The sequence below is a fragment of the Bidens hawaiensis genome, unplaced genomic scaffold, assembly GCF_021521415.1.
Source record: "Bidens hawaiensis isolate Kalapana, Puna unplaced genomic scaffold, B.hawaiensis_p1.1 tig00000904_1, whole genome shotgun sequence".
Lineage (NCBI taxonomy): Eukaryota > Viridiplantae > Streptophyta > Magnoliopsida > Asterales > Asteraceae > Bidens > Bidens hawaiensis.
This window is the reverse complement of record NW_027491052.1, coordinates 3221579-3242383: the sequence shown is the minus strand read 5'-3', so window position 1 is coordinate 3242383 and position 20805 is coordinate 3221579. Positions and strand designations below refer to the sequence as shown.

General features: G+C 34.1%; 1 protein-coding gene across 1 annotated transcript; it reads right to left on the bottom strand.

Moving 5' to 3' along the window:
• Positions 1 to 5278: 5278 nt before the first annotated feature.
• On the bottom strand, positions 5279 to 9719 carry LOC143544678 (uncharacterized). Its single transcript, XM_077036726.1, has 7 exons — positions 9620 to 9719; positions 7304 to 8806; positions 7141 to 7216; positions 6304 to 6452; positions 6150 to 6236; positions 5466 to 5594; positions 5279 to 5365 (listed from the first exon to the last, which is right to left on the bottom strand). The coding sequence occupies exons 1-7, from the start codon at positions 9686 to 9688 to the stop codon at positions 5279 to 5281; spliced, it is 2100 nt and encodes a 699-aa protein (XP_076892841.1). The 5' UTR covers positions 9689 to 9719.
• Positions 9720 to 20805: the final 11086 nt, after the last annotated feature.

The window sequence follows — 20805 nt, the reverse complement described above, 5'->3', positions numbered from 1 at the left end:
ATGTCATCTCCAACATGCACTTCAAAGGACACCATGGGAGATCCAGACGAGAATATGCCGGCTGGCATGGTTGAACGAGGCTGCATGTTGATGGATTCTAGCCTCGTTGGTCTAGGTAATTCCGAGGATACCAGAAGATAAGTTCCTCCGTATCCTGATTGCTGTTGAGACGGAGTCCTTATTGATTGTGTCCCCAAGGATCCGGTATTCTGAAGGATGGTTGATCCTAGAGAACCAAAATCAAGAACCCCAGGCATGATTGGAGTAGCCTCCTGCCCTGGCCTCTTTTTGATTCCTTCAATCTCCTTAAATAGCCTTGAGTTGGTCTTTTCTTTCTGCTCCATGTATGTCTTGACCTGTTTCATCAAAGCAAAAATGTCATTGTTAGAAATAACCGGTCTACCCGTGTAGAGGATCCCATGAATGGTGGAAGTTCTCCTCTGGGCTAAGTATTCTTCTTCGGCACTGGCAGAGGTCCTGGATTGACATTTGAAGCAGTAGTAACCACCGGAGCAAAGACCGAACTAGTTTTTGGTTGTGAGGCCATTGTCAAAAGAATGAAAGTGATTGAAAATGGAATAAACGGATTTCAAATATTGAAGCACCGTAGCCTCACGGTGGGCGCCAAATTGTTTTGGTCAAAAATTGACAAACGTGATTTTACAACCAAATTAGTAAAATGGGATAGGTGCTTGTAAATATGGCTTGAACACAGAGATTTGTTGCGAGGAAAAAACCTGTTATCCTTAGGATAACAAGAAAAAAAACCTCGGGCGGTGAAAACTTTCACCATCGATTTATTAATAACAAAAAAGTGGTTACAAGTGTGGAGCTAAAACTTGATCGTGATTACAGGGAGTGCGAGAACTAATAAGTCTCGTGTGTCTAGAGTGTGTGTGTTGATCGAAGTTTGTAGCTCTATTTATAATAAAAATGAGCCTAACAAATATTGCCTATAATTAGGAAATGTGAGACCAGATCCAATTAGTTGTTAACTTCTTCAATTAATCACGTTTTCCTTATTGGCCATGTTCTAATAACAGCAAGTCCGAATCTTCAGCTAATCTCGATAAATCCTTTGACCTGGTAAACAAGGAAAGTAGCGGACAATGTGTTAGTTAAATAACATATTTAGGATATCTGTTACCTTAGAGGATACAGCATCCTGGAGTTATTCTGATGTTTGGCTGCGGTGGCAAGGTGAGGAACCAACGTCGGGCGCGGTAGTGTCGTGTTGCCGGGAACTTGAAGTCGCCGGAGTTAGTGCCAGATATGCATAGGGCGATGAACATTCTTGAGGGAGAGTGCCATAGTGGCATAGTTGGGTCTATTTTAAGGGTATTTTGGTACTATTTGTTTAATAAAAATAGTTAATCCCATCTATTTTTGAGATTTAAGAGTGTTATGTTTATGGATATAATTGGTCTTAAATTTTAATGTTTTGAACTTAAGGATTAAAGTTGTAATATGACCAAACCACAAAAACAATCTATATAATTACTTTTGAGGAAAAATCACAATTTTGTTTAAAAATAACATGTATAGGGATTTTAATATGCAAAATATTGTTGAGTGACTTTTGTGAGCAAAAAAGAAAAAGTACATTGGTTTTTTTTTATGGCATTTGCCCTAAAAGTAATCATAAAAGTATTAATTGTTTTAAGAATAGATAGTATTATTATTAAATAATAACTTCTTATGTGAAAGATATATAAAAGTAATACGGTTTAAGTTATTGCGTTATGTTGGACTTTCTTAACTTTCCATTTTGCATATTTAAATTCTAACTTGCAGAATGTTAGTAATGCGCTGAAATCTGGACCGGTTTTTAAACTGGTCATACCACTTATTCGCTTATCAGACAGGTTGAACCTTTGTAAATTAGACGATGTTATAATTAATTCTAATAGGTATTATGTACAACATAAAATTTAAATAATATATGGTCATGCTATTTATAACTAAAAGAGTTAAAAGGATAAAATCTATATTTTTTTCCAAAGAAAACAGAAAAATAAGAAAAGATTGTTTAAAAGGGGTATTTAGTTTTACTATCGGGAAATATAACATTAAAATCATCCCAAATTAGTATACATAACTTTGTATTTGTATTAAGCTTTGTATTTGTAACCTCACTAATTTGTGAAAAACAATGGTAATAAACTATTAGTTTAAAACGGTCAACTACTGGACTGGCTCACTGTTTCAACCTTCATAAAAAACCATCAGATTCAATAAATGTCGGTTCAACCCTATCAACCAAGCCTACCCGCAGCTAATCCTGTTTGATTTTAATCCATTATTTTTTCATAACGTTTGGAACTACCGTCAATATCTGACTCTGAGTAAGTTTCCCTTACACGAGATATCAACCATTCATACTGACTTGATGTTACAGGCTTGACTCTCACAGGAACACCATCAATGAAAAACTCATAACCGTGAGAGGACCTCTAGTAAATCAGGTTTCAAAACCTAAGACCAAAAATATTCAAAGCTTTAACCATCATACCATACCCAATATATTAGACAATACATTATAATATGAATATAACTCCAGATGAAGCAAAATAAAGGAATGGGACAAAATCTGATATTATGGGGCAGTGGGAGACGGGAATGGTGCGCAACACATGATAGTCGGGTAAAAAGTGGTTCAATCAAATACTTGATTATTTAAATCTATATGTGATGATGGGTGAATATGAAACCCATAATTCTCATTTGGCCATTTGTCATCCTCTTTCTTTTTTCCTCACTTCAAAGCCGCCTTAAAGTATGTGACAGAAAATAAATTATATTCATAATCATAATTTGTTAATTAAATATAGAGTAATCTGCATAAATACTGTCTATTGATTTATATAAACCATTTCATATTTCACCTACTTTACTTTTTAGAATTTTATGTGTTTTCATGATCTTTAAACTATCTATATTCTCACATGTGTTTTTCTTTAATAAAACCACTAAATAACTAAATATGAAACAACCATTTTCAATCATACCAGAATTCGTGAAGTGATCCTGGTATTGGCGGCCTAGTGAAGTGACAAAGACCAAGTCACTTACACCCCATAAATCATGAGTTTGAGTTCTACAAACAACAAAGAAATTTGTCTTTCAAAATAAGGATTCATTAAGCGAAGATAGAAATCTCTACCAAAACCAATCGAGTTTATAGATTTTTAAAACCCGTTAGCCAAAATACTCAAATATACATAAATCAAACGAACTATAGTAAACTTAAATAATTAAGAAAAGTAGAAAACTTCACACATTTATACAAGTGAAATTAGTGGTGCACAAAAAACCGGTTATTAACCGAAACTAGTTTCGGTTATTAACCTCTAGTACAAAAACCACAAGTCCTAACTTGATTCTAATCGACGGTTCCTAATCGGCTTTGAGTATTGAGCATCAAACCAGTTTAAAACCGGATTTTAGGGTTTTTTTAATTATTTTTTTATTAAAATACCGGTTTAACCGTTTCAGTTATAACCTAACAGGTTTGACAGGTAGGGGTTTCGAGACACAAAAACCAGTTATTAACTGAACCGGTCTTTGGCCAAACCGGTTTTGACCATGTTGACAAAAAACCGGCTCGATTAATAACTCATCATCATCATCATCGTACTCAGTATATCCCACCAATAGCAAAGCTATAGTAGGGTCTGAGGAGGGTAAGATGTAGACAGCCTTACCTCTACCCCATAAGGATAGAGAGGCTGCTTCCGGTGAGACCCCCGGCTCGATAGTAGTTTTGCATCAAACCTTGGACATAAGGCACATAGCACTCAATCATCGGGACACCGGCTGATCGGTGCATGTACCCTTGTCATTCGGCTATCAACGCCACTACATGATGCCTGATTAACCGTCCGTCACTTTTAACGTTATTTTCACGAGATTAGTAAAATAACGTCAAAATTAGTGCAATTTCACTTTTGCCCACCCGAGGGTTCACACATATATACATCATATGTGCGCACCGCAAGCAGGGCTACGGCTCGATTAATAACTAGTATTTTTAATATCAGCTAACCGTTTTGTTCATCTATAAGTGAAATAGCCTTAGACATGTCATCGAAAACCAATCAAGATTAGGTTTCTAAACTCTAGATGGTAGTTCGAGCCAAAACCCTTTGAATTCAAGTAGGGTTGTTCATGAACCGAGCTGAACCAAACGGATTGAATTTAAAAAAACGAGCAATATTTTTATGCTTGAACTTGGTTTGGTTTGAAACCGAGCGACTTGGTTTGGCTTGGTTTTGCTTGATTTTGTTCAAAGTTACAACTTTCAATTTTTAGAACTCCAAAATATCATTTATTTAAGACTTTTCAACTCTAAAATGTCTAAAGCTCAACGTTACCAAGAAAACATATATAAAACTAGCGGAGAGTTTAAATTTGAACTTAAAAGTCAACCCAAAAAAGAGAAATTTTAAAAAGTTAAAAAAATAATATATATATATATATATATATATATATTAATAAATAAATAAATAATATATTATATTAATAAATAAAGCATAATTCGTGCAAAATAAACCGAATAGAATGAGAATTTGCTCCTGCTTGGCGCCTTGGCTTGCTTTAAAACCCACACCGAACCGAATGAATCATTTCTAAACTGAGCCAAAATCAAACGAGCATATTTCAATCAATTCCGAAAGAGCAGTGAGCAACAAGCAGCTTGGACAACCAAATTCAAGCAAGCCAAAACCAAAACCGACTAAAAATAATTACGCCAATATCAAAACCTTTCGGCCACCACTACCCTTGATGCAAAACATTCTTGGTACATTAACTTGTGTTTTTCAACAATAATTCGCCCAATAACAATTGAAATTTAATAGACCAAATTTTGTGATGTGTTGATTAAATAAAACATTTATTCTTTCCACTCTTTATGTCCCTCATAATACACACACACACATATATCAATAACCTGAGTTCAATGTTACACCATCATAAAGATTATCTTCATCATCCAAAATAAAGTTCCCAAGAAAACCATCAAATTTCCTTCCACATTCAACAGAATTTCATAAAATTCTAAATGCTACGTAAAATACAAATTGGACATGATAAAAATGCATAAAACTTGACTCAACAAAAGAGAAATTATCTCTAAAGAAGGTTGTTAATTAAAAAAAAAAAAATCACTGTAGCACTAAACCATGACGAAAGTGCAGTTAAAAAGCAGCACTTTTCACTTTCTCAATTCACTTAAAGAGGGGAAAAAACTTGAATGATTTAAAGAGTACCACTTAAATCATTGAACGATTTTGTTCTTCGTGCTATTGACATACTGTTTTATACACGATTTATTTGTCTCGAACAGAAAAGCCATTCCTTTTATCTGTAGATAAAGTTTATATCACAGTTAGTAACATTTATAATTTATATCACTAAGAAACAGAAAACAATTAATTTGAAATCAAAGTGTTGGTTAAAATTACCTCAATTAGACAACTTGAAGTCAATGTGATACTCTGGTTGGTTGCCAATTCAATGTTATTTATGAATATTGAATATTTGCCAAGATTCTTCATATGGAAGGAACCCTCACGATCCATGTGTAAAATTGCCTGAAATTGTGACAAATATTAATTTGAGAAAATTACTGTTTGCGTCCCTGTGGTTTTAGGACGGAGACACAATGAGTCCCCGAAAATTTTTTTGAACTGGCTGAGTCCCCGTGGTTTCAGAAACGAACAATTTGAGTCCCTGTGGTTTCAGAAATGAACAATTTGAGTCCCTATGGTTCGTTTCTGAAACCACGGAGACTCAGCCAGTTCAAAAAAATTTTAGGGGACTCATTGTGTCTCCGCCCTAAAACTACATGAACGCAAACAGTAATTTTCTCTATTAATTTTTTATGATAAAATCTTATTATGTGATTCTTGAAACATGCATAATTATATTTCCCAGCCAAATAAATTCATTAAATATACCCATCTAAAATACTTAAAATTTCATGTTTACTGAATTCACTAAATACCATTATAATATGACCATTATACCCTTCTCTTTCTCCTTGTACTCCAAACCCGCATATCTTAATCCAAGGTTTACAGGAATGGTATAATTGTCATAAATTTGAAAAATGATTGTATTTGATAATATATGATCAACTGTTTTACCTGCCGTCGAGATATTCTAGTGTTTTGGCCTTCTCTTCCCAAGTCAATGTCAACAAGAAATTCCTCGGTTGCCCTTCCGATTAAAACCTAAAATCACAACACGCATTCATAAAAATCAAATGTAAGAAATTAGTTATGAAGTTGTCGTTTTTACCTCTGGTTTCTTGACATAATACTTCGCATGCCTCCCTTGTAAAATAGCAAAAGCTCCATGTGATTTGATATCCCGTTTTACAAACGCATTAGCAGCTTGTTCCAGTCTCATGATTGCCTTTCGTGCTTCCGCATTCTCGTATATAAAGGCTGCAAATTAAGTCAGATATATGATTTAAGATTTTCTAAATGGCACTCATTTTGAAAGGCTTGTAAACGAACCTGAACAGAGCTTGTTCATGCTCATTCATTTAACTTTAACCGAACAAACGATCAAACACGAACTAAAAAAAATGGGGTTTTCTTGTTCGTGTTCGTTTGGTAAGAAAATGAACTTGTTCATGTTCGTTTATGTTTGTTTGTTATTAATTCACTTAATTGTAAAATGAATGGTTCACGAATGTAAACGAAAGAAGATAACTGAACATAGATGAGCGTACATAACTAAGCTAAAACCATTTAAATGTAAATGTAAGCAATGTGTTGGGCATAAAAAGTTAATAAAACTAGACTATATTGTAACGGCCTATAAAATTTAAATAATATATTAACAAACGAACTTAACAAACGTAAAGTAACGAACATAAATGAACAAGCATTCACGAGCATAAGTGAACAAACGCGACATATGTTTATGTTCATTCGTTTAATAAAATGAACAAATTTTTTTGTTTACGTTCATTTGTTTTTTTTAAATGAACTTCCTAGTTCCCGCCGAACAGTTCATGAAGGGTTCACTTAACGTTTGGTTCATTTATAGACCTAACTTTAAGATCAACTGAATCTCCATGATAAAATAAAAATAATACTTTTGCTATATTTAAGATGAAAATTATACTTTGTAGAAGCTCAGAACTCCCAATTCGATTCATATACAAATGTTGTTCATCTAGACTCGCATCCTCATCAAGTATCTGCAAAATAACAAAAAGTAAAAAAATGTAATAACTGAATAAACGATAAATGCAGTAAGAACTAAAAATAGATTAAAAAACAATTACCATCGCTTCAACATCAGAAAAACTAGGCATGTCGTAATCATAATCACCATCAATATCACTTTGAGATGAAATTGCTTCATCATTTATTGGCGAAGTTCTTTCAACAAAACATGAACTACTTACTTCTGAAGGGACTAAGTCAGCTTTTAATGTTTTTTGTTGAACAGCAGGCATAGGATTCAACTGGGCATGGCTTGTAAAGATATCAGAACCGCCTGTTTTATTATCAACAGCAGTCCTTACGGAACTGATATTATGCGTATCCTGATCAGATTTTAAAGTTACTTTCTCCGATGCAGGAAAAAGATTACTTCTAGATATTATTGCTGACCAATCTTCATTACAAAATTCCTGTTTAATCCTGTGATCCACTTGTACTTCTGAGCGGAATTGTGAACCAATTATCGGTGAAGAAAACTGGGACTGTTCATATCGGTTACTTTTTGGAATTATCTGCTTTGAAACCCTAGATTTGGAAGTTAGCTGAGTTGGCAGTGGAGGTTTGAAAGCATCCATGCGCATTTCTTGAGATGCAGAAGGAACAAGATTCAAAAGAAACACATCATCATTGCTAGGTATATCCGGGTCCTCGATGTTTAAAGTGCAGATGATCGCTGATGTCACCGGTGGTTTAAATGATGTCATCAATAAACCATCTGAAGTTTTTGTTTCCTGATTGTCACTTTCACTCTGACCCTTATTATAGTTATTATTATCAAGAAACTCGTCTGCTAAAATGGTATCCTGTTTAGCATTAGGAGAATCTAGCCAACGAGAGCTCATATCATCAAGATATGACATGTCGATTAAGTTACCATCAGCATCCACCAACGGGAGATCATTCTCCTCCATAGTGAGGTCAAAAAGGTCATTTATTAAATAGTTGGTACTATTAGTCACCCCAGTTGTAATGTCATCACAGCACATTTGGTTTTCCAGCTCAGCATCACCAAGATTAACATTTTGCATGTTTTGAATTATAGGATATTCATCAAAATTTTCAGATTTCGGTTCATCAATAATGGGAGGCAATGATTCTGGTCCTTTAGCTTCAAGTAACTCAAGAATCTCTTCAAATCCATCAGATTCTTCTTCATACTGATTAACATCAAGATTAACAATGTCAGTGTTATGAGCAGGTTCATAAGTCAAAATGTCAACAGGCTCATCTTGAAGGGGCCCACAAATGTCTAAAACAGGAGGTTCAGCTGGCAGGTGGTCCAGCCTTATCTTCTTTTGCAATGCATAGAAACGTTTTCGGATGCTTTCAGGCTTTCTCTTGACACATACAGGAATGAGATCCTCTTCAACATTTCCTAGATGGACGGTTTTTATAACTGGTGCCGTGTCAGCATGCTCAAACTCCAGCATACGAGCTGATGACTCAGCAGCAACCACCGGATCGTAGAGTATGGCAAACCACCGCTCTTGCAGTTCTTGAATTGTGAAACGCTTTGAGAACTTTACATCTCCTCTAGCTAGTGATTCCAATGAAGTGCCAGTCTAATAATAATCAACAGATATGCATAGGTCACTCTCTCACAAAAAATAACATAACAAGACATGTTTTTGTACTGACTTGTGTCATATCATGGCTGAATTTAAATTAAAGGCTCATTTACAAGAAAGCAAACTTATCTGGAAAGTATGATATTTCAAACAATCAAACACACAAACATAAATGCAGTTTTTTAGAACCTTAAATTTCATCATAGAAAATCGTTTCTTAATTATTATTATTATTGTTGTTGTTGTTGTTGTTGTTGTTGCAAAAGAAGCCATGTTATGAAAAATTGAGCCTCTATGATGATGAAGAAGCTGATTTTTTTTTTTAGTTTTAATTTTACAAGAAGGAAACATAATAAATACGAAATAATAAGATTTTTGAAGCTGATAAACATCCTAATCAGCAAAATTCCCCAATCATATCAATCATCAATTCTGTGTATGCATCATCAAGTTTTCTGAGTAAACTCTTTGTATGAATCATCATCAACTGTTTGTATTTTACAAGTTTTTGTGCGAATTCGTTGTATGAATCTATCAATTTTTGGTAGGAACATCAAATAATTAAAGTTGATACAAATATGATCCAAAGCTAACAATTCTGTTGACAACCTAAATGATCACAATAAACCTAACAATCAAAAACAAACAAATCAAATACACAATCATTCCAGTAACTACTTTAATTGTGTAGTAATAACGATCAATAGAAACGCAAAGCTAACAAAGAACAATTAACCCTAGCAGAGAATAATAAACTATTATTGTCAATTGAAAACATTGAATACATGAATGAGTGTAGGTTAGTACCTCGGCAGCTTTTCTAAGGCGATAATCGTCTTCCGTGGTCCACGAGAACTCGCCGGCGAAGGCTCCCATGGCGGCGGCGGCTGTGAATGAATTCTGGTTGAGTCTGTTAATGAGCAGAGGATTTTGAATAATATAAAATAAACTTGTGAGGGTTTAAGAGGGTTTATATATGTATGTTGCTAGCGTGGACTGCACGGTGAATTGATTTATTCTAGTTGAATTGATGAGTCACAAATATTTTAAACACAGGGTAATAAGTTTGATTTTTGGTTTTAACTTTTTTATGTAGATTTTTCTACACTTTTATGGAATATGTATTTCAATATTAATTTGGGTGAATACATGTGACTAATGTTGGTGTGTGTGAGAGAGGAGAGAGGCAAATTCAAGGGGGTGAGGTTAGGCGTTGAGTCCGTTCTCTCTAGACATAGTGTATCTAATTTGACTATATATTAAAGCAACTTGATTTTTTCACATGCCACATATGATACCATATAGATGTCATGTGAGCAGTGTTTAGTTATGTTATAACCCATGACCCGTTTTCTCTTCAAATACAACCATCTTCATATGAAGATAACATTTTGTAAAATTTTGAAAAATAAATTATTGTGTGATACAAGTTTCAAACCCAAGACCTCATGTTTCAAACTAAAAATGCTTATCCACTCCACTTAAGTAGTTATTGTGTTGAATTTCTTGACTTCTAAATGATATATTGTTAATTCACTTATAATTAATACTAGAAAATCATTAAACAATTAAGTTAACATCCAATGTTGTATTCAAAGAGGCTTTTAGAGATTTATGAATTGTAAAATTTTGTTTATCATTATTAATATTTTATAAATCTATAACGTATGTTATCATGTATATTACTAAATTTAACTTTTTTGTTGTTTTTTAACCACCAGTGTATCACACGGGCTATATCCTAGTTGTATTAGTAAATCTGTCGGTAGTGAAGAACTCGTTTTGATTTTCATATTTCAATTGGACCATTTTAGGTATTGTGTTTGGTTTAAATAAAATTTATTCGAATGGTATAAGATGATATATGTGTAGGAATAATTCATTCACTATGACATGAATCTATGAGAGGGGTGGGGGTGGTCCGTTATACACCGTGATGGCCTCACGAACACCGTCGCCGGGTCCGGCCGTGATGGCCATCACGTGGTGAATAAAAATAAATGGTAATTATTTGTTTCCTTTATATGTTATATTTGTTTCCATCACACCACAACACCACCCCCACCAAAATTCCATCACTAGTGATGGAAAGTGGTGGGGTGAGGTGGCACACTTGTATTGGTGGAAGCAAGTGATGGTTTTTAAACCACCCCCACCCCCCTGATAATACACATTTATCTAGTAGACTAATCCAAAGAAAAAGGATTGTTGATAAATCATAAGAGGAAAAAACAAGTTGATGGAAATAATATCAAACAACATCTTAATTATAAAAGCCGATAAATCAATATTTTGCAAGAAATATGTCACATCCGGTGCCGGTGTGGGGGGGGGGAGTGGAAGGTGATTGGTGGCTTGTTTATTTGTTTTTTTTTTTGATAAATAATAATAATAAGGTAATGATTTGAAAGGTCTCCGTCCACTACACTCATTTTAACCACAAATCCCCTATTGTAATGTGGCGCCACATAACGCGTAACACCCACATAGGGGCTCCATTCACTACACATGTCTAAGCAGTAGTTGTTTACTGAAATCGATTGGAGTCACTCTTCTAAATAATTTGGGTGGAAATTCATGGTTATTTGTAAAAATTGTGGTTTTTTTTACTTAGGGGGTGTTTGGGATTCCTTATTTTACCTCCTTATAGGCTTTCATTAAGTTAATAATAAGTTACGAAAGTGTAACTTATTTGTTGGAGATATTTTGTCTTCAGCCCAACTCATTAATGGGATAGCCAGAATAAGAGAAAAGACAGAAACGGGTCTTGCCAGCCCTAATAGCCCAAGCCCAGTTTGTTGTTTTCTTGTTTATCAAGATTAGCAAAGGGTTAAACCCTAATTAGCTAGCCTATATATATAATCTCTTGTACTTGTAACAGATTATCACTCAATAAAATATAAACCCTAGTTGCCCCCGTGGACGTAGGTTACACACCGTAACCGAACCACGTAAATCTCGTGTCTTTTATTGCTTTCGTGTGTGCTCTAGAACCTAACAACTGGTATCAAGAGCTAGGTTATTGATCAAGAACACACACCAGCCACCTACCACCTCTAGCCGCCAGTTTCCAACCGCCTCCAGCCGCCTTGCTGAAACTGCAGAATCGCTGCCGCCACTCAAAACAGAAGTTTCTGCACTATTTTTCGCTGTTGCGATTATCAGCCTTCACGTTCTCTGGTCAGTTTCTATTATTCAGCAAGCAAAGATGTCTGATGATGGAAAAGTTAGAATTGAGAAGTTTGATGGGAAGAATTTCGGATGGTGGAAGATGCAAATCAAGGATTTGCCGATACAAAAGGATCTGGATGCAGCCTTAGAGCCTCCTCCTACATATGTAACGGAAGAATGGACAGCAATTGACAAGAAGGCTATGTCAACTATCAAGCTCACCCTTTCTATGAATGTTAGTTACAATATTTCTAAACAAACCTCAGCACGAGGAATCATAGAGGCTTTGTCGAATATGTATGAGAAGCCATCTCCTACCAACAAGGTGTTTCTGATACGGGAGTTAGTCAACACCCGCATGATAGAGGGAGGTTCTATTATTGAGCATATTAATTTGTTTAGTTCTCACATGTCTCGTTTGAATTCAGTAAACTTCAAGATAGATGATGAACTACAAGCATGTTTGCTTTGATCCTCATTACCTGACAGTTGGTCAGGAGCTATCACTACAGTCAGTGGGGCAGTTGAGACCCTCACTTTTATTAAAGTTCGTGACTTGATATTGAATGAGGACTCGAGAAGGAGGAATTCGGGAGAGTCAAGTTCGTTGCTCAGTACTGAGGGGAGAGGGAGAAGTAATAATAGAGGTGGAAATAGAGTAAGGTCAAAGTCAAAACAAAGAAGCAAATCAAGACCAGCAAAACCAAGAAAAGACATAGTTTGCTGGAATTGTGATGAAAGCAGGCACTTCAGAAGTCAATGCACCAACCCACCTAAAGATAAGAAAGAGGTGAATGCTGCCACAACATCAGATGATTCAGATGATGCTCTTATTTGTTGTGTCGAAGATACTGTTGAAGATTGGATTATGGATTCGGGAGCATCGTTTCATGCTACCTCTAGCACGAAGAAGATGAAGAATCTACGAACAGGTAACTTTGGTAAAGTTCGTTTGGCTAATAACCACAGTCTTGATATTACAGGAGTTGGAGACATAGACTTAAAAACACCATTGGGAACCATATGGACCTAGAAGAATGTTCGGGTCGTTCCTGGTTTGAAAAGGATGTTGATATCCATTGGACAGCTTGATGATCAGGGATACAATGTCCACTTTGGTAGAGGATAATGGAAAGTAGTGAAAGGCAGTATGGTGATTGTTAGAGGTAAGAAGAGGGGTATTTTATATATGGTTGAAGTACCAACTGAAGGGGTTAATGTAGTGACTAGTGGCTGAGTCAATCAAAGTTATAGCATCAACGACTCGGTCACATGAGTGAAAAGGGGATGAAAATGCTTGTGGCTAAGGGAAAGCTTCCAGAATTGAAAAGGGTCGAGCCTGAGTTTTGTGAACCGTGCGTCTTCGGCAAGAAAAATAAGGTTACTTTTGCTAAGACAAGTAGAGTACCAAAGCTCGAAAATTAGAGCTAGTTCACTCAGATGTATATGGACCGACATCGGTTGCTTCAATTGGAGGATCTCGCTACTATGTTACTTTCATCGATAATTCAACACGCAAGGTATGGGTTTAGTTTCTTAAACACAAATTTGAAGTTTTTGGTATTTTTAAGAAATGGAAATCTGCTGTTAAACTTGAAACTCATTTGAAGGTTAAGTGCTTGAAGTCCGACAACGGAGGAGAATACATCAGCAAAGAATTTATTGATTATTGTGCTGAAAGAGGGATCAAGATGATAAATACAGTTCCAGGAAATCCGCAACATAATGGTGTTGCAGGGAGGATGAACAGAACATTATGTGAGAGAGCCAGAAGTATGAGATTGAATGCGGGGCTCCCAAAAATGTTCCGGGCTGATGCGTTTAACACCGCGGCCTATCTTATAAATCGTGGGCCCTCAGTACCATTGGGATTCAAGATTCCTCAAGAAGAATGGAAGGGCAAAGCGGTAAAGTATGATCTCCTAAGAATATTCGGGTGTAGTTCTTATGACATCAATCCAGAAGGTGACAAGTTAGATGCTAAAGCAAAGAAGTACACACTTATCGGTTTCGGGTTAGAAAACATGGGCTACAGGCTTTGGGATTTTAAAAGCAGAAAGGTAGTCAGAAGCAAGCACACTGAATTAAATGAAGCAAAGCTGTACAAAGACAGAAATTTGGAGAAGTCGGAGGTTCAGAAAGAAGTGGTTGAGTTTGACACTGGTAGTCAAAAGAATGAACGGGTTATAGAGCCCGAATCAGATTTCGAAAATGGGACAGGACCAGAGCTTGATAAAGGTGGATATAATGAGACAGAAGAAGTCTATGACAGTGGGAGCTCAGATCATGAAGTTGAGCAGCCTCCACAGCAACCTAACCCGTCTGAGAATTGGGTCAGGAGATCCACCAGAGTTAGTAAGCCTTCTAACAAAAATAATCCTTCAGTTAATTATATTCTCTTGACAGAAAATGGTGAACCGGAAAGCTACTCTGAAGCGGTCAAGACGAAAGATTTTCTCCAGTGGGAGCATGCAATGAAGGATGAGATGAGCTCTTTAGATAAAAACAAGATTTGGGTCTTAGTCAAGCTTCAGTCAGATAAAAGAGCTCTACAGAACAAATGGGTCTTCAAGGTCAAAGAAGAACACGATGGGTCTAAACGGTATAAAGCCCGTTTAGTAGTCAAGGGGTTTCAGCAGATGAAGGGAATTGATTATGGCGAGATTTTCTCTCTAATGGTGAAAATGACTACCATCAGGTTGGTTCTTAGTATTGTAGCTGCATAAATGTTGCATCTAGAGTAGCTAGATGTGAAAACGGCTTTTCTACATGGTGACTTAGATGAGGACATTTATATGGCACAACCTGAGGGATTCAAGTTTGTTGGAAAAGAAAATTGGGTCTGCAAATTGAAGAAGAGCTTGTATGGTCTCAAACAGGCACCTAGACAGTGGTACATGAAGTTTGATAGCTTCATGGAGAGGTCGGGATTCAAGAGATGCCAGATGGATCATTGTTGCTATCTGAAGAAATTCAGCAGCTCTTATATCATATTGTTACTTTTTGTTGATGATATGTTGATTGCAGGATCTGATATGAAAGAGATATGCAAGTTGAAGAAGCAAATGTCCAAAGAATTCGAGATGAAGGATTTGGGTCCAGCCAAACAGATACTTGGGATAAGTATCACTAGAAACAAGGATGGTTCTCTAATGCTATCCCAGGAGAAATACATAGGGGGAAAGTGTTGGAAAGATTCAAGATGAATGACGAAAAGACCAAGCCTAGAAATACTCCATTTGGAAGTCATTTGAAGCTTACCAAAGATCAGTCTTCTAAATCTGAAGAAGAAAGATCAGAGATGTCTAAGGTTCCATATGCATCAGCGGTCGGTAGCCTCATGTATGCCATGGTCTGCACTCGACCAGATATTGCTCATGCTGTTGTGGTTGTTAGTCGATTTATGTCAGATCCAAAAAGAGAACATTGGGAAGCTGTTAAATGGGTACTTAGATACTTGAAGGGTACACAGAAAATCGAGTTATGTTTTGGAGCAAAGGATGCTATTCTAAGAGGTTATACAGATGCTGAATTGAGTGGATGTAAAGGGACATTTAAGAGCACTACAGGATATGTTTTTACAGTGGGAGGAACAACAGTGAGCTGGATGTCCAGACTTCAGAAAAGTGTAGCTCTATCAACAACAGAAGCCGAGTACATGGCTGTTGCTGAAGCAAGTAAAGAGTTAGTATGGTTGAAGACTGTTCTTGAAGAGTTAGGTAAACAACAATCTGATTACTCATTATATTGTGACAATGAGAGTGCGGTGAAACTTGCCAAGAATCCAGTCTATCATGGGAAGACGAAGCACATCGGGATGAGGTATCACTTCGTGAGAGGATTGATCAGTGATGGAACAATCAGCTTGAAGAACATCTCAGGTGCTAAGAATCCAACGGATATGTTCACCAAAGTTGTGGTACTGGATAAGTAGAAGCTATGCACAGCTTCTGCTGGCCTTCTGGAATAATGATGAGAAGGTGGGGTAACTAGAAAGATTTGAAGATCAGGGGGATTTTTCGTTTTACAGAAGTACAGAAGATATGGTGCAGTTCGAGGTCTAAAGACACCAAGTGGGAGATTGTTGGAGATATGTTGTCTTCAGCCTAGCCTATTAATGGGATAGCTAGAGTAAGTGAAAAGGCATAAACGAGTCTGGCCAGCCCTAACAGCCCAAGCCCAGTTTGTTGTTTTCTTGTTTAGCAAGATTAGCAATGGGTTAAACCCTAATTAGCTAGCCTATATATAATCTCTTGTACTTGTAACAGATTATCACTCAATAAAATATAAACCCTAGTTGCCCCCGTGGACGTAGGTTACACACCGTAACCGAACCACGTAAATCTCGTGTCTTTTATTGCTTTCGTGTGTGCTCTAGAACCTAACATTATTAACTTTTCCCTCTCACATTAAAAGCAATCCCAAACACCTTATTCGTTTTCAAAAAGTTAATATACTATAAGTTGGTGAAAATAAGAAATTCCAAACACCCCCTTAAACAAAAGGGTGATTTATTTAATTGATTAGACATGACAAGTTGAAAAAATGATTGACCAAATTGTCCAATACTGGTTTACGTGTTTAAATATGCTATCATAAGTTTTTTTAAACACGTAGCAGAGAGAATAAAGATGTACTGGATTTTAAACGTCCCTTTACACCCATGTAATAAGTCGACTCGGTGCGTAAAAAATTCTGCAATTTTTTTACCTACATATATTACGTATATGTAAAAAAAATTGTTACGTTGAATTCTTTCAAGTTCTTAAAACTCAAAGTGGTTCTCATAAGAAATCTCCCATATATATATATATATATATATAAAGGATAGAATACAATAATCATTTATCGTACATTACGTACACGACACTTCCAACCGTTAGATTTTCAAAACCCAAAATCAAAATTACACTAATTTGTTCGTCCCTCTCCCTCAATCCGTCTCCACCACCCCTCACCGACACCAGCACACCTCCTTCACCTTCGCTTGCAGGCGCCATCAACAATCTTCGTCACCATAATCGCCGTCGACAACGAATTCATCGGAAAAAGGCAAATCACAGGGTTGTTTAGTTGAATTGAATTGAAATTGAAGCCGATCCGTTAATCTTTGAAATCGATTCAATTAATCATCAATTTGAAGCTTCAATCGATCAATTTTGAGTTCTGGATGATGGGTTTTTGACATTGAACGTTTAAGATTTTAAATGTATTAGCAGAACGTTCTTTTAATACGTTTCGATAAAACTTTTTGATAAAACTTTCTTTTAATACGTTCTTGTTTGAAATACGTTCTTTTATACGTTCTTGTTTTCTATTAAAGCGTTCTATATTATAACTTTTAATCCTAATATGTAGATCTTTTGATAAAACGTTCAAAACTTTTTGATTAATATGTTTTGATTAATATTGGCCAACAAATTAATACGTTCAAAACTTTTAATCACAAAATATTGGCCACCAAATTAATTGAATCGTTCTATTAAAAACGTTTGATTAATACGTTCTATGCCAATATTTTGATTTCAAAACTTTTAATAACAAAATATTGGCCACCAAATTAATTGAATCGTTCTATTAAAAACGTTTTGATTAATACGTTCTATGCCAATATTTTGATAAAACATAATAGGTAGATCTTATACATTTTTGATAAAATGTTCTATTAAAACGTTTTGATAACATGTTCTATTAAAACATAATAGGTAATAGAACGTTTTGATTAATACGTTCTATTACCTTTTGTTGCACAAGAAAGCTCGTTATTGAACTGTGTTCCCAAGGTTATTTCTGCTCAACTAATCCATCTCTATTGCCTTATTGAGTTGCCTACCTGAGAAGACGACGGCCAGTCCCACCATCTTTTTTAGGGTTAGATAATTAACTCAATTAGTTTGATACGATCTGCAAATTAGTTTAATAATGATTGACGGTTGAATTATATTAATATAGATCTCGATGAATCAATTAATGAATTAGATCATAAAACTAAATTTAAGCTATTTACAATTATGCCACCGCGTGAAATTGAAATCGACGTTCAAAAAGCTCGCGTACCTAATGTACGATAACCGATTATTGTACGTTAGCCTACCCCTATATATATATATATATATATATATGATTAAGTTCAGGAGAGAAATGAAATTACTTTGAGAATTGTGAGAAATGAATACGGACCACTAGTTTTATTTTATGTTTTAAATGTTTAAAATTAAATGAAAAAAATGTAAATGCAACAATAAATGGATTCTCTCTCTTCAATTAATACAACTAAGATAATCATAATAAATCCATCTCTTTTCAATTAATACAGCTTATTTAACCAAAATAAATCCTCTCTAATTAATAACTATCAAAACATATTATTATTATTTTTCAATTAATATACTTAGAAAAAATATTGTTATAAATAATAATAAAAAAAATATCATACAAATGTGTTCATTAAATATAAACAATAAATATACAACATACACAAAATTATATAACTTACACTTGTTTTGAGCAATAAAAACGTACAAAATACAAAAAAGTATACAACTTACATATGTAATTCGACATCAACAATTATATAAACTAGAAAAAGATACACACATCCTATACGTGTGTAGGTTATATATTTTTCGTGTGTAGGTAATATGTTTTCTTATTCTTAGAACAAGTGTATGTCACATGTTTTTGTGTAGGTTGTATATTTTTTATTGATATTTAATACTAACATATGTAAGATAGTTTTTGTATTATTCATCACAATGTACCTAAGTGTTGATGGATATTGATATATTGAGTTGGAAGAAATTGGTTTTGGATAGAACAAATATTTAATGTATGAATAAATTGTATTTTAATGTGTAGGATAAAATTTTCGAGTGTAGGTTATACGTTTTCGTGTGCGTGTGTAGTTTATTGATGCTGAATTTTGTGTGTCGGTTATATGTTTTTCGTGTGTAGGTTATATGTTTTCTTATTCTTAGAACAAGTGTAGGTTATATGTTTTTTTTAGGTTGTGTACTTTTTTGTTGATATTTAATTTAAACACGTGTAAGATAGTTTTTTGTACTATTCATCACAATGTAAATACGTGTTGATGGATATTAATATGTTAAGTTGGAAGAAATTGGTTTTGGATAAAAATAAATTTTAATGTATGAATAAATTGTACCTGTGTAGGATAAAAATTCAAGAAAGAAAAAAAATAAGTTATAAAAATAAATGAATTCTTTATATTTTCCAATTATAACAACTTGATTAGTTATATTAATTAATAGATAACTATTATATTTATTAGTTATATTAATTGAAGAGAGAGCATGCATTAATACTTTCCTTATTTATCTTTAAGCATTTAAAACCTAAATTAAAATTAGTGTCTCATATTCATTTCTTACATTTCTCACAGTAATTTCATTTCTCTCATGAACCATCCTCTATATATATATATATATATATATATATATATATATATATATATATATATATATATATATATATATATATATATAATTTTTTTGTGTAGGCCAAATCCATAATAATAGATGTCTATTACAAAATAGCACATATTATTATTTCTTATCCTATACAATTCGTATTTTAATTTGGAACTTATTATCACATGGTATTGTAGTTACTTTAAACTAATATTTGTGTGTTTTACAATTATGATTTTGGTTTTTGAAAATTTTTAACATAGGTGATCTTGAATTAAATCGAACTTATTCGAATTCGGTTCGTATTCGATTCAAATTCGAGTTTCAAATACGAATCGAATATCGAATATGACATATAATACAAATACAAATTCGAATTGAATGATTCAACTTTTATTCGAATATGAATACTACAAAAAAATAAATTATTCAGATTATTCGATTTGATTAACTTGAAAATTCGTTATTCGATTCGATGAACACCCCTACTACCAATTATTTTAATAGAAACATATAGTAACAATAATTTTATAGGATTTTTTTTATCTTTATAAAATGCATAATAATTAAAAGAATTAAATGAGTTCCTTATTTATTTAAATGAACCATTCATTTATTAGTATTACGGGGGTTGTTTTATATTTTTCGTTTATAATCTTTATATATTTTTTTATTTTAATATTATTTGCTGTAAAAAAGTTAATAATATACTTAGTGTTTGATGATGAAAGAGTTTCACAAATAAATGAGATATTATAATCTGTTTAAAAGCTATCTGGGTTTGATGATACCATGACCCGTTTATTTTTTTTACTATAAAATTGTTTCTTAATTGTAAATAATATCTTTTTAAAAAAAAGGAAATTAATTTTTAATATATCCCTATTTTATAAAATTTTCATATCAAATTTTTGGTAAAATTAATTTTTAATTTAATAAGATGTTATAACCCGTTAAAGGGCTGTCTGGATTTGGTGAAACTCATACACGTGAATTCTAGGTCAAATGCATGAGAAACCTTAATTACAAATAAAGCAATATAATGACTTAAGAGAATGTGGAGAGCAACCAAAGAGCTTTTAAGGGTTCATTTATATATGTTTAAGATAATTAACGTACATAAAATTTATGAGATCTTAAAAAAATTATAAAATTTATGAGATCTTAAAAAAATTATCTTGATTATTTAATTAAGAAAAGAAATATTCTAAAGTTAATTTCAGAACCCCAACTCTTGAGGCATTTTATGTATGGGTCGAGTCCACTTAAAGTATGTATATAAGTATGTTTATTAGTCTATTGAATTTGTGGGCTGTTATTTAAAAAGATCGTGGCCTTTATCGGAACGATGCCCTGTGCAAGTGTGCAACTGCACTGCTTATAGAGGCCCAA

Excerpts from the sequence above, each read along its gene's own strand:
- LOC143544678 (XM_077036726.1), bottom strand. The coding sequence starts at position 9,688 with ATGGGAGCCTTCGCCGGCGAGTTCTCGTGGACCACGGAAGACGATTAT. Across the intron at positions 7,217-7,303 it reads TTTCTGATGTTGAAGCGATG|ATACTTGATGAGGATGCGAG; the intron begins GTAATTGTTTTT and ends GTTATTTTGCAG. Across the intron at positions 5,595-6,149 it reads CTAGAATATCTCGACGGCAG|GCAATTTTACACATGGATCG; the intron begins GTAAAACAGTTG and ends TCACAATTTCAG.